General features: G+C 57.3%; 1 protein-coding gene across 26 annotated transcripts in view; it reads left to right on the top strand.

Annotated features, from left to right (window-relative positions):
* GUK1 (guanylate kinase 1) overlaps positions 1-11,770 on the top strand; it is a 359,169-nt gene extending 347,399 nt beyond the window's left edge. For 14 of the 26 annotated variants that reach the window (XM_050759407.1, XM_050759353.1, XM_050759341.1 and 11 more), the window contains exons 2-9: positions 3,805-3,886; positions 8,341-8,454; positions 8,858-8,899; positions 9,666-9,762; positions 10,230-10,368; positions 10,439-10,523; positions 11,194-11,279; positions 11,488-11,770. In XM_050759407.1, the coding sequence (XP_050615364.1) occupies positions 3,826-3,886; positions 8,341-8,454; positions 8,858-8,899; positions 9,666-9,762; positions 10,230-10,368; positions 10,439-10,523; positions 11,194-11,279; positions 11,488-11,520 (657 nt within the window). In that variant the 5' untranslated portion in view covers positions 3,805-3,825 and the 3' untranslated portion in view covers positions 11,521-11,770. Of the gene's footprint in view, positions 1-1,426; positions 1,431-3,790; positions 3,887-4,732; positions 4,816-8,340; positions 8,455-8,857; positions 8,900-9,665; positions 9,763-10,229; positions 10,369-10,438; positions 10,524-11,193; positions 11,280-11,487 lie in introns of those variants that run through there. The other 12 variants (XM_050759413.1, XM_050759502.1, XM_050759406.1 and 9 more) reach the window with 3 other exon arrangements.
* The last annotated feature ends 486 nt before the right edge of the window (positions 11,771-12,256 follow it).

The raw sequence follows: 12,256 nt of genomic DNA, 5'->3' as shown, positions 1-12,256 counted from the left end.
ATATTACAAATCAGGACCAGAAGTTGACAATTTTACACTGTGATGCTTTTCCCCAGATATCCAAACAGGACTAGCCCCTTGTCCCTCTCAATTTTTCCTTGCTCATGCCTACCTCTTTCAGTAGTTAGAACTTCACACCAGTAGCTTCTGTGGGTTACCTGATAAAAATATTGGGTCTGTCAGGCCAGACTCTGATCTTTATGACCCAACAGACTCTTTAGTTTACTTAGTGGGTAAGTTTGGCAACATCCCTGATGCAACTGTTTGGCACCAAAGCAAACCAGACCGACTTTTTCTCACTCCCTGCCTTAATTTTACATAGATTACCTACTAGCTGAACACGAAGGGGTCTTGTGTGGTTTCTGGCACATCTTGTTGCACAAGGATAAATACATCAGGTATTGTAGACTCAGTTGCAAAAAATTAACAAACAGGCTACTTGGTTAAAATGGGTAGACCCATTATATAGTTTTATAGTTTTTTTAGTTTGATCTATTCAGTTTTCGTTGGTTGGGTTCATGGGGACCCTGGCTAAGGAACATACTCCAAACCCTTGGTATTATCCTCCTGACAGTCACAATAGTGGTCTCCCTGGTGCACTGTATCCTTTCAAATGTTTTAAGTGTTTGCATGTGACCATCCATTGAACATCAAATGGTCCCTCTTCAGCTGGAATGACAAAAACACAAAGAAATGCATGATCATGGCCAGGCGTGATGGCTCACGCCTGTAATCCCATCACTTTGGGTGGCTGAGTAGGGCAGATCATGAGGTCAGAAGTTTGAGACCAGCCTAGCCAACATGGTGAAACTCCGTCTGTACTAAAAATACAAAAATCAGCTGGGCATGGTGGCGGGCACCTGTAATCCCAGCTGCTCGGGAGGCTGAGGCAGAAGAATTGTTTGAACCCAGAAGGCGGAGGTTGCAGTGAGCCGAGATTGTGCTATTGCATTGGGTGACAGGGCAAGACTCCATCTCAAAAAAAAAAAAAAGGCATGATCATGGAGACACTGTAACCTATCAATGACGTGATGACGTGTTGAGATCAGAAACCCAAACTGATAGTAACTGAGAGAGGCACTTTTAAGTTTTGGTCAAGCTAGGTGACAGCCGGATCAAAATGGGTAAAAATTGTTTTTAAAAGATCATGGGAGGCCATCGTTTTGGACTGAGCTCTTGCGCTAGGTTCCAATAGACCAGACCAAACCAAAATTAAATCACTTATGTTAAATACCACATAAGAAAATAAATCCCAAAACAGATTAGTTTTTCCTCAGTCGGCATAATAAGGAAGTCCCTTCTGCTCTCTAACCCTTACAAAAGAGTAACCTGAAGTAAGCTAAGGTTACCAATCTGTTATTTTTCTATCTTGTTTCCTTATTCTCTTCACCTTACAAAACCCATGGTTCTGATATCGCCCAGGCAGGGGGGTTTTATTTTTATTTTTTTGAGATGGAGTCTTGCTCTGCCACCCAGTCTGGAGCGCAGTGGCGCATTTTGGCTCACTGCAAGTTCCACCTCCCGGGTTCACACCATTTGCCTGCCTCAGCCTCCTGAGCAGCTGGGACTACAGGCGCCCGCCACCACGCCTGGCTAATTCAGGCAAGGGCTTTTATTCTATTTTGTAGAATGAAGGCTGCCTCAATTCATGAATCACGAATAAAAGCCAACGAAACCAATGAACACATATGACATAATTTTGCCTCTGACAGTGAACTTTCCCTTTTTTGCCTAAAAAGCTTCTCCTTGCCCACCTCCCCCAATGCAGCACCCATGGTCCGACATAGCACATATATTCCAGGTTGCAATCCCTTGTCCAACAAACTATTTTATTAGTAGTATTTTAAAAAATAGAGACGAGGCTTTGCCATGTTGCCCAGGCTGGTCTCCAACTCCTGGGCAAGTGATCCATCTGCCTTGGCCTCCAAGAGTGCTGGGACTGCAGGCATGAGCCATGGTACAACAGCCTGGCCCCAACATATTTTTTAAAAGTTGTATTTTTTAAAGTTTTACTTTTTTTCTTGCCCTCCTGCAGTTCACATTCAATTTTTTTTTTTTTTTTTTTTTTTTTGAGACGGAGTCTCACTCTGTCATCTAGGCTGGAGTGCCATGGCTCCATCTCGGCTCACTGCAACCTCCGCCTCCCAGGTTCAAGTGATCCTCCTGCCTTAGCCTCCCCAGTAGCTGGAATTACAGGGGCACACCACCACACCTAGCTGATCTTGTATTTTTAGTACACACAGAGTTTCACCATGTTGGCCAGGCTGGTCCCAAACTCCTGGCCTTAGGTGACCTGCCTGCCTCGGACTCCCAAAGTGCTGGCATTACAGGTGTGAGCCACCGCACCCGGCCTTCAATAAAACTTTTTTAAAATTTAAAATAGGCTGGGCGCTGTGGCTCAAGCCTGTAATCCCAGCACTTTGGGAGTCCAAGATGGGCGGATCATGAGGTCAGGAGATCGAGACCATCCTGGCTAACACGGTGAAACCCCGTTTCTACTAAAAAAATACAAAAAACTAGCCGGGCGAGGTGACGGGCGCCTGTAGTCCCAGCTACTCGAGAGGCTGAGGCAGGAGAATAGCGTAAACCCGGGAGGCAGAGCTTGCAGTGAGCTGAGATCCGGCCACTGCACTCCAGCCTGGGAGACAGAGCGAGACTCCGTCTCAAAAAAGCAAAAAAACAAAAAATAAATAAACTTTAAAATAATTTTTAGAAATAGAGTCCCATGGCCAGGTGTGGTGGCTCACACTTGTAATCCCAGCACTTTGGGAGGTCAAGGTTGGTGGATCACCTGAGGTTGAGTTCAAGACCAGCCTGGCCAACATGGTGAAACCCCGTCTCTACTAAAAACACAAAAATTAGCCGGGCCTGGTGGCGGCCGCCTGTAATCCCAGCTACTCGGGAGGCTGAGGCAGGAGAATCGCTTGAATCTAGGTGGCGGAGGTTGCAGTGAGCCGAGATGGCGCCATTGAACTCCAGCCTGGGTGACAAAAGCGAAACTCCGTTTCAAAAAAGAAAAAAAGAAAAAAATAAGGTCTCGATCTGTCACACAGACTGGAGTGCAGTGACACGAACACCGCTCACTGCAGCCTCGACTTCCCAGGCCCAAGCGACTGTCCCACGTCAGCCTCCCGAGTAGCAAGGACTACAGGCACAAAAAAACTTTTTAAATTTTTTGTACAGAAGGGGTTTCCCTATGATCCTCAGGCTGGTCTCCAACTTCTGGCCTCACGCGATCCTCCCGCCTCGGCCTCCCAAAGAGCTCGGATCACAGAGGTAAGCCACGCGCCCGGCCACATTTCCCAATTAATGGTTTTTGAAGAGTGGCCGGCTTGGAACGGGTTGGCGGAGTCGTTGGTTAGTTAGGCCCCTGCAGTGTCGATGGAGGACGAAAACGGCGCTGTGACATAAGGGGGAGGAGGCGGGCTGGCGCAGCGCTGTGACGTAGCAGATGAAAGCCCGGCCTGCGCTGCACTGAGGTACTTCTCCGAAGGACAGGGAGGGACAAGTACACCGTGGGCGGGGCCGGCGGGTCGTGGCGTTAATTCGCGCTGTGAGGAGGCGGGCCGGCGCCGCGCTGTGACGTAAGCGGGAGGAGGCGGGCTGGGAGGGCGGTGTGGTGAACGCCCCTGCGGTGGCGACAGGCCGGCGCAAGTGGAGGCGGGGCCAGCGCGGCACTGAGGTAAGTACTTCCCTAAGAGGCGGGGAGGAACGAGTCAGACATGGGCGGGGCAGGCGCCTCATGACGTCAGTCTCTCGCGCGTGCAGAGGTGGGCCGGTGCGTGGCTGTGACGTAGGTTCAGTGGGCGGAGGAGGTGGTCCCAGATGCTGCGGCGCCCGCTGGCCGGGCTGGCTGCGGCCGCCCTGGGCCGGGCCCCACCGGACGGTGAGTACGACGAGCACAGTCGCGAGGGTGACTCGCGGCCGAGGCGGCAGCGGCCCTTGCGCTTTGCGGTCGCCCAGTCCACGCCGCCTCCGGATCTGCTTCTAGCCGGGACACCCTGTGACACGTTCAACTGTGGACCCTGAGAACTGGGGAGCTCTGGAGGGCGGACGGGCGGGCAACGTGGGGGAGCCCCTGTCCCGGAGGGCGGGGCGCTCCTCAGGAGCTGAGCGGACCGGCAGTTCTCGCAGCGTCGAGCTGCTCCTCTGGCGCGTAGGAGCGCTCGGTGTCTTCCCGACAGCTGGGCACGCCGCCAAAGACAGCAGCCGGGAGTCCCTATCGCTGGCCCGGCGCGGTGTGCGCTCTGGTTCCCACCTTACTCTGCAAACCCGGGGGTCCTGGGCGGATGGAGCTGGCTATTCCGGGGCTCCCAGGATTCTGCCTGCCCCGCGGCACGGCGCAGAGATAGGGACTTGGGGAAACTGCAGACCTTTCTCCCGACGCATGAGTGTGGCATTTGGGGTTTGGATTCTCCCAAGGCCAGAGTCTGGGTTGAGGTTCTTGAAGCTGCCCAGCTGCCATTCTTGAGCGTCGCCTTAGAAGTATGCCCCAGTAAGGACTGGTGTGGGAAGCAGGTGCCTTAAAGTTGATTTTGACCCTGCATGTTGTGGGCCTCGGTTTCGCCTCTGCTTGAAAGAGGCCAGTCCTGGTACCCCGGGCTGGGTCCTGCTCTGCTTCCCTGAGCTCATGGCCCCTTCCTGTCTCAGGTTTGCTCTGCCCTTTGCCCGGGGTTGCTGTCGAGGACCCTGTGCAAGACTCGGCCTGTTTTTCTTTCTCCCTGATGGAGAGACCCAAACATAGCCGCGCAGCATCGTGAAGGGCTGGGGTTTTCACGCGTCTGTGGCTCTGGAAGGGCCCGGTTTCCCCAGGAGGTAAAGGAATGTTCCTGTCCCCCTGGGGGAAAGAAAGTGAAAACGAAAGCGCCCTGGCTGCTCCTGGTGTGGTCCCATTTAAAACGAGGTTGCTGAAGGCTAGGACGCGTGCTACCCGGATGTGTGCCCAGAGACCCTGCATCCAAGAGCAGCCGCCTGGACCACCAACCTCCCCTTCATCCAGCCGACCCAGCCTAGAGCCCAGGCCCACGTCTAGTGGATTGTGTCTTACGAGAGGCCAGGCAGGGGCTGACTTCTCTCGGTTCTCAGAAGGTCGAGCCCTCTATTAGCATCTCCTGGAACAGTGGGCAGAGGGCAAGGTGGTGACTCTGTTCAGTCCTTAGGATGGTTGGAAGCCGGAAGGAGGAGATTCTGCCGCCAGAGCAGGAAGTGCCTTTCCAGGAAAGCGGCTGCTGGGGCAGCATGGGAGCCCAGTCCAGGGAGCGTTCTGGCAGAGATCATTCCGGAACGTGGATCTGCGCCGGCGGCTCCCAGGAGACCTTCCATCTCGGAGCTCCTGTGGAGACCACGTGCCTGGCAGGTCCTTACAGTTGTGGGTTGTGTGGCTTCTTGCCAGGCAGCTGACTGGGGTTTGCGACTGTGGGTTGGTGAGAGTGGAGAACACAGAATGTTGTTTGCTGGAATGCTTCTCTCTGCCCACAGGAAGACACCTTTTGCATGTGTATTCTGGTCAGGGCAAAGTCAGGTTCTGTGATTTCCACCCCAAGATTGTAGGAGCCATGAGGCCTGGGCCACAATTTTCTCCCTTGGTTGTGCTCCGTGAAAGGTGGCTTTGGTGTCCGCTCTGCCACTGGTCTCTCCCCAGGCAGGCAGGCAGGCATCCTGTGCCCCCACCTTGTCTCCAGTGGTGGTGTGGCTGTGCTTCTGCAAGGCCCGCATCCACTCACTGTCTGCCCTCTGCACTCTCTGGCTGGCCAGGGCCCCCAATAGTCTGCTCATTGTGCCCTCACGCTTGGGCAGAGCCGAACTCGGGACCCAGGAAGAGCAGAGTGTTGGCCCGCCCAGAGTTCTTGGCAATTGGTGTATCGTGTGTGCCTCGTGCCCTGTGCTGGGTGAGAGTGGGCACAGCTGCGCAGACAACGCCCTTGGCGAGGCTGGAGCCTGGACCCCTGCCTGGCAGCAGCTGGGCGAACTGGTATCTTCTGCCTGTGGGTCCAGCCTCACCTTGGTAGCTTAGTGCTCCCTCAGGAGGAAGGAGGGGAGGCCTGGTCAGTGGAGGTCACCGCTGTGTTTCCTTCCATGTGAATTTGTAGTACCATCTAGGTTCAGACCCGAAAAGCTTGGAGCCAGGGGCTGGGGGAAACAGGGCAGGACCAGCCTCGGGGTAGCCCTGTTGGGCCCACCAGTGCCATGCTGGCTGTGGGTTGGCAGGGTGGAGTGACCTTAAGAAGGGCCAGCTCTGGAGCAACAGGGCAGAAGCTCACATGGGGTCCAGCCTACAGGACCGTCTGAGTAGTGCTCCCATATCGGGTTCTTTGAAGCGCGTGATCTAGCCTAACTTTTTCTCCTTCGTATTGGAAAAGTCACCATAAGATCATCAAGTCTTAATTTCTGTGATCGTGATGCTTCAAGTAGGTGTGTAGCTATTGCTGGATGTGTCCTGAGAACTGCACCCCTTCTACCCTGGCGAGAAGCAGGGGCTCCAGAAATTTATGCAAGTGGCATGGCTCATTGATTGTGGGAGACTCTGGGGGGCTCCTAGCTAGTGTATTATGGGAACCAGGCTGTGGGGGTTGCAGGGCTCACTGACTGGGAGAAGCTGAATGGATGAAGAACCCTGGCCACTGTGGTGCGTGCTGATGGTTGGCTGGCACATAGAGGAGGTGTGCTAAGCGCAGGAGCAAGTTCTGTGGGTGGGAGAGCCAGGAGGGCATGGAGGGCATGCTGAGATGAAAACGACATGTGCTTGTGACAAAAAGCCCAGAAGAGGCAGTAAGGAGGGAGGAGTCTATCCCTTACGGAGAGCACATGGACTTCTGGGTGGGTGCCCTGCAGTTCCCTTCCTCCTGAGTCTTTTTAACTGGGGGTCTGGGGTCAATCAATGACATGTATGCGTGTGCATGTGTGCCTGTGTGGGTACATATGTGTGGTGTGTATGCATTTGTGTGCATGTGTGTGCTGTGTGTGCATGCATGTGTGTGTGTTTGTGGTAGGTTTGTGCACACATCCTGCATACCTTTGTGCTTGGGAGTGGTATGTGTGTGGTGGGTGTCCCTGTGCATGATGGAGTTGCAGCCGTGGTGCATTTGTGAGATTACCTCGGTGGCCTAAATTGGGGATTAGGAGGGCATCCTCAGGTCCTTCCCGCTGTCTGCTCGTCTGCCCACAGGCGGCTGTGCCCCAAACAGGAGGAGGCCATCCACGCCTTGCCTGAGTTGTGTCCAAGGTTTGCGCGTCGCCAGGGGTCTGTCCACTTCCCTCTGCCCCGGTCCCTGAACACAGCTGCAGTGCATGGCACCACTCCTTAGCTCTGCTCTCCACCCCAACTCGAAGACGCTGCCCTGGCCCTGTGTGCAGCTCACGTGGGCTGGGAGGTCAGGGCAGGTGCAGGTCTTGGGACAGGAGCTGGAGCCGTCTTTTCCTTCCTGCACAGCCGCAGAGCAGGTGGACAGGGCTGCTTCCCTGCAAGGGCCGAAGGCCAGGCCCCCTGGGGATTTATTCCTGGCTTAGAAGGGTGGGGCCAGAAGCAGGCGTGGTGGGGATTAGGGACTCAGCACCCTCAGCTCTCAGTCCAGCAGACAGACCCGCCCCAGGCTGGCCACAGAGGCTGCACCCCAGCAAACAGGTAGGCGCTGTTCCTGGGGAGGATTCCCACCAAGCAAAGGCCAGCTCCCGGGCCCTCACCTGCCACAAGTGTCCAAGCTAGGATCCTGTTTGCCGTCCCCTTGGAGGCTGGGAGGGAGACCTCCAACCCCCTCTTGGCATTACCAGCATCACAGATAGGAGTCCCAAGTCTGATGAGAAGTTCCTGGAATGGGCATAGATTCAGCAGATCTTGACAAGGCCATATCTGCAGGGTATGGTGCCAGAGGACAGAGGCGGGACAGGGACATTTCCATTCCAGACCTAGCAGCCCAGCACTCAGCATCATGCATGGGAGCAAATGGCTGGGCTCCTGGGTGGGGTGGGGGTCTCAGGGCAGGCTCCCAGAGGGCTTGGAGGTGACTCCACCAGGTGGGGACGGTAGCTCCCGGGTAGGGTGTGATCAGAGTAGACAGCATCGCTTACCAGGGACCCCTGGGGAGGCTGACAGGGTCAGTGGGTTCAGTGGTGGTGGATTTCAGTGGGGGGCTCCCCTGCCGAGAACCCAGTAAAGCTGGCTTTCCATTCGTCTCCCGTGTGCCCAGATCCTGGTCTGAGGGCCACTCTGTGCATGCCGGGCCTTCCCGGCCTCCAATGTCTCCATCCCTGGGTCAGCCCTTTCCTGCCATGAAGGCAGAGGCAGCTCAGCAGGTGGGGGCCAGAGGCCACACTGCTATCCACAGCCTCTTCTCTCACCCCTAGGCATGTCAGGCCCCAGACCTGTGGTGCTGAGTGGGCCTTCGGGAGCTGGGAAGAGCACCCTGCTGAAGAGGCTGCTCCAGGAGCACAGCGGCATCTTTGGCTTCAGCGTGTCCCGTGAGTCCAGGGCTCTTGCGGGGGTATGCGTAGACCTCAAGGCTGCTGAGTAGTCCCAGCAGCCTGTGAGCAGGCCAGGAGCCTGAACCCAACAGGCACACTCACCCTGCAGACTGTCCGCACTCTTGCCCACTTCCTACCACACAGAACCTGAGGTTATTGCACTCCTGCTGTCCCGCGTGCCTGTGTCTCCCTTCCCTGGGTCTGTTGAGTGCTGATAACTGGGCTGCAGTGTCTCTTTCTGGGAGAACCCTCGCCTTGTAGACTCCTGCGCCTTCCCAGCTGTGTGCTCCACTGGCTGCCTGCATCCTGGGGCTCAAGTGTTGTCGGGACTGCAAGGGGAACGCTGGGTGGGGCAGTGCGCTCTGAGCAGTCCCTGATGGGTGACAGGTCTCTCTGCTAGATACCACAAGGAACCCGAGGCCTGGCGAGGAGAATGGCAAAGGTGAGTGGGGTGGGGCCCTGTGGCTGGAGCACCCCCAGTGTGAGCAGGGCTACTGGGCCCTACAGCTGTGTTCGCTGTGCTGCCCATCTCCTGCCCCCATTGATCCCTCATCTGTGAGATGGGTCCTTGCCTCCAAGAGCCAGTGAGCTAAATCAGGGTGTCAGTGTCACAGTGCGGTGTCGCCTTCCTTGGGTACAGTGTGAGAGGCCGGCCAAGGCCTGGGGCTGTCTTCCTCCCACCCTGGAGGCGGCCACAGTGCTGCTGTCCCCAGCCCTGTCCTGGGCTTATCAGCACTTTTGAGCTGTCTTCTGGGGTCCTGGTAAAAAGGGCTACTCTGCCTGCCTGATTCAAGACAAGGGACCCCCTTCCCAACAGCACCCCTGCCCCGTAATGTGCAACCCAGTGGTCTCCAGTCACCCCACCACATCATCCCCTCTGTAACCTGATGGTCACCAGTTCCCCCACCACCTTCCCCCAGCACCTGTTGATCTCCAGTCCCCACTCCCCCCACCACCAACTCCCAACTCCCCCGCTGGAACCCAGTCTCGTATCTCCATCAGTGAGGACAGTGTGAGAAATGGTGTCTGGCTCAAGCACTTGGCAGCACTTGAGGGGTCCTCAGACGTCTCCTGCCCGGCAAGGATCTGACCGAAGCAGTCGTGGGCGTGGGAGGGGCCTGCAAGCATGCCTGGGTTGGGGGCAGCTGGCCCTGGAAGCCCTGGTGCAGGTCCAGTCTGCCCTCTGGACTGCCTCTCCTCTTCCCCAGATTACTACTTTGTAACCAGGGAGGTGATGCAGCGTGACATAGCAGCCGGTGACTTCATTGAGCATGCCGAGTTCTCAGGGAACCTGTATGGCACGAGGTGGGCCACGCGTGGGTGCGGGTGGGCTCCCGGGATTGCTGTGGGCGGCGGGGGTTCAGGTAGTGCCTGCTGCCTGCCCGCCATCCACACCACCCGCCCCATGGTTATGAATGTGGCCAGGTTGTGGCCCAGGGCCAGGCTCCCAGGTCTGTGGCCCTGTGGTGGCTCTTTCACGAGACTACTGGGCCCGGTCCTGCCACCATGCGTTGTCCTGGCAGGGTGAAGGGTACACAGGACACCTCGTGCTTACTACAGGCACCTTGGAGAGTGGGTGGTCTGTGTTCCCTGTAGGTGGGGCAGGGTGTGGGGGTAGCAGGTTTGAGGTGCTGTGGGGTGCTGGGTTCACGCCAGGCCTAGGCTTAGCTGTGGGAGGAGAATGCTGGGCCTGGGAGGACCTGGGTGTCCCTGAAGCTCCTGTAGGCCTCGGAGAGCCCTGGCACCCCTGCTGACCTGGCACCTGCCTCCAGCAAGGCGGCGGTGCAGGCCGTGCAGGCCATGAACCGCATCTGCGTGCTGGACGTGGACCTGCAGGGTGTGCGGAACATCAAGGCCACCGATCTGCGGCCCATCTACATCTCTGTGCAGCCGCCCTCACTGCATGTGCTGGTGTGTGCTGGGCAGGGTTGGGGGCTGGGGGTCAGGGCATGCCAGGCTCTGACTGCCACCCCCTTTTTAGGAGCAGCGGCTGCGGCAGCGCAACACTGAAACGGAGGAGAGCCTGGTGAAGCGGCTGGCTGCTGCCCGGGCCGACATGGAGAGCAGTGAGTGTGCCGTGGGACTACCAGGGCATGCCAGGAGGGGAGTCCGGGTTCTGAGACCTTTGGCACCAGGGACCCTGTGGGTCCCCAGACCTTCTGACATCTGGAGTCCCTGTGAGGGTCCTCAGACCTCCCAACTACCTCCCAACACCTAGAGTCCCCGTGAGTGTCCCCAGAACTCACCCCAGTCACCAAGGGTCTCATTGAGGGTTCTCAGATTTCCTTCTGTTACCTAGAGTCTCCGTGAGGGCCCCCAGACCCCCCATCACCCAGGGTCCCATGAGATGTCCCCTACCTTCTAGCCTCGGGGGTGTCATGTACATCCTCTTACAGCTGTCGCTTACCCTCTGGGTCTGACTGCAGCCCACAGGAAGAGGGCATTTAATGTTCTGCTGTGTGTATAGAGGACACTGCAACCCCTAACCAGAGTCCTGATGGGTGCTGGTGTCCAGACCTAAGGTTTGGGGCTCCAGAGAGAGCAGGAGGGGTACCTGAGGACTGAATCCCAGGGGGCGGCCCTTCCCTACCCTGCACAGGCCCAGCTGGGCTGGAAAGCTGTCACACAGCCACAGCGAGGACAGCCGCAAGCCAGTGGGCTGTTCTGGGGGTCGTGTGGGACTTGGGGTGGGGCTGCATGGGCTCACTGTGCCCTGACCCCAGGCCCCACCCACAGGCAAGGAGCCCGGCCTTTTTGATGTGGTCATCATCAACGACAGTCTGGACCAGGCCTACGCGGAGCTGAAGGAGGCGCTCTCTGAGGTGGGTCCATTCTTGTGCCTACCTGGGCAAGGCCCAAGGGGAGGCCTTGGGGCCAGGCCTTTGTTGTCCAGGAAGCCACTGCGGTCAGATGGGACAGTCTTACCCAAGCACTGGCATGAGACACCAAGGTCCACTGTGGAGGGAGAGCAGGAAGCCCAGCCCTTCCTGGATACCAGCCCTCCCAACTCTCTTTCTTCCTCACTGGCAGGAAATCAAGAAAGCTCAAAGGACCGGCGCCTGAGGCTTGCTCTCTGTTCTCGGCACCCCAGGCCCATACAGGACCAGGGCAGCAGCACTGAGCCACCCCCTTGGCAGGTGATAACGGCAGCTCTGTGCCCTTGGCCAGCACATGGAGTGGAGGGGATGCTGCCCCTGTGGTTGGAACATCCTGGGGTGACCCCCGACCCAGCCCCACCGGGCTGTCCCCTGTCCCTATCTCTCATGCTGGACCCGGGGCTGATATCCTAATAAAATAACTGTTGGATTAGAAAGTCCATAAATGAGTGGAACGTGGCCCCGAGGTTGGTGGAGCCCCATCCTGATCGGGCCCCATCCTGATCAGGCCCCGAGCTCCAGCAGCCCACCCTAACCACCAGCCCCAAGGAGGACCACCAGGTGGCCTTTGCCTAGGCATCTGCTGCCTGTCGGCTCCTGGCTGCCACCCCAAGGCAGCATCATGCTTGACTGGCAGCCAGGGAAGGTGGCAAGGCTGGTCCCAACCCGCCTGGTGGGCCAGCAAGTGGAGAGCAGGCAGCGGCTGCACCGGGCAGCCTGAGGCTGCAGGGGTGGGCCCTGAGGGCTGCCTCTTGGTGCCCAAGCTCCTATGGATCTGGCATGGGCCAGAGCTTCCAGGAGAGGCCCCTGAGCTCTGACAGCTGGAGGTTCTAGACCTCAAGGCATGGGGGATTCCTTGAGGGAGATGCCCCTCCCCTCGCGGCCCTAGGGGCTGTGTGTTGTGTGTGGGGAGCCTGTGGTCA

The sequence above is a fragment of the Macaca thibetana genome, chromosome 1, assembly GCF_024542745.1.
Source record: "Macaca thibetana thibetana isolate TM-01 chromosome 1, ASM2454274v1, whole genome shotgun sequence".
Taxonomy (NCBI): Eukaryota; Metazoa; Chordata; class Mammalia; order Primates; family Cercopithecidae; genus Macaca; species Macaca thibetana.
Note: the sequence above shows the minus strand (reverse complement) of the source record. Positions and strands in the feature narration are given on the sequence as shown.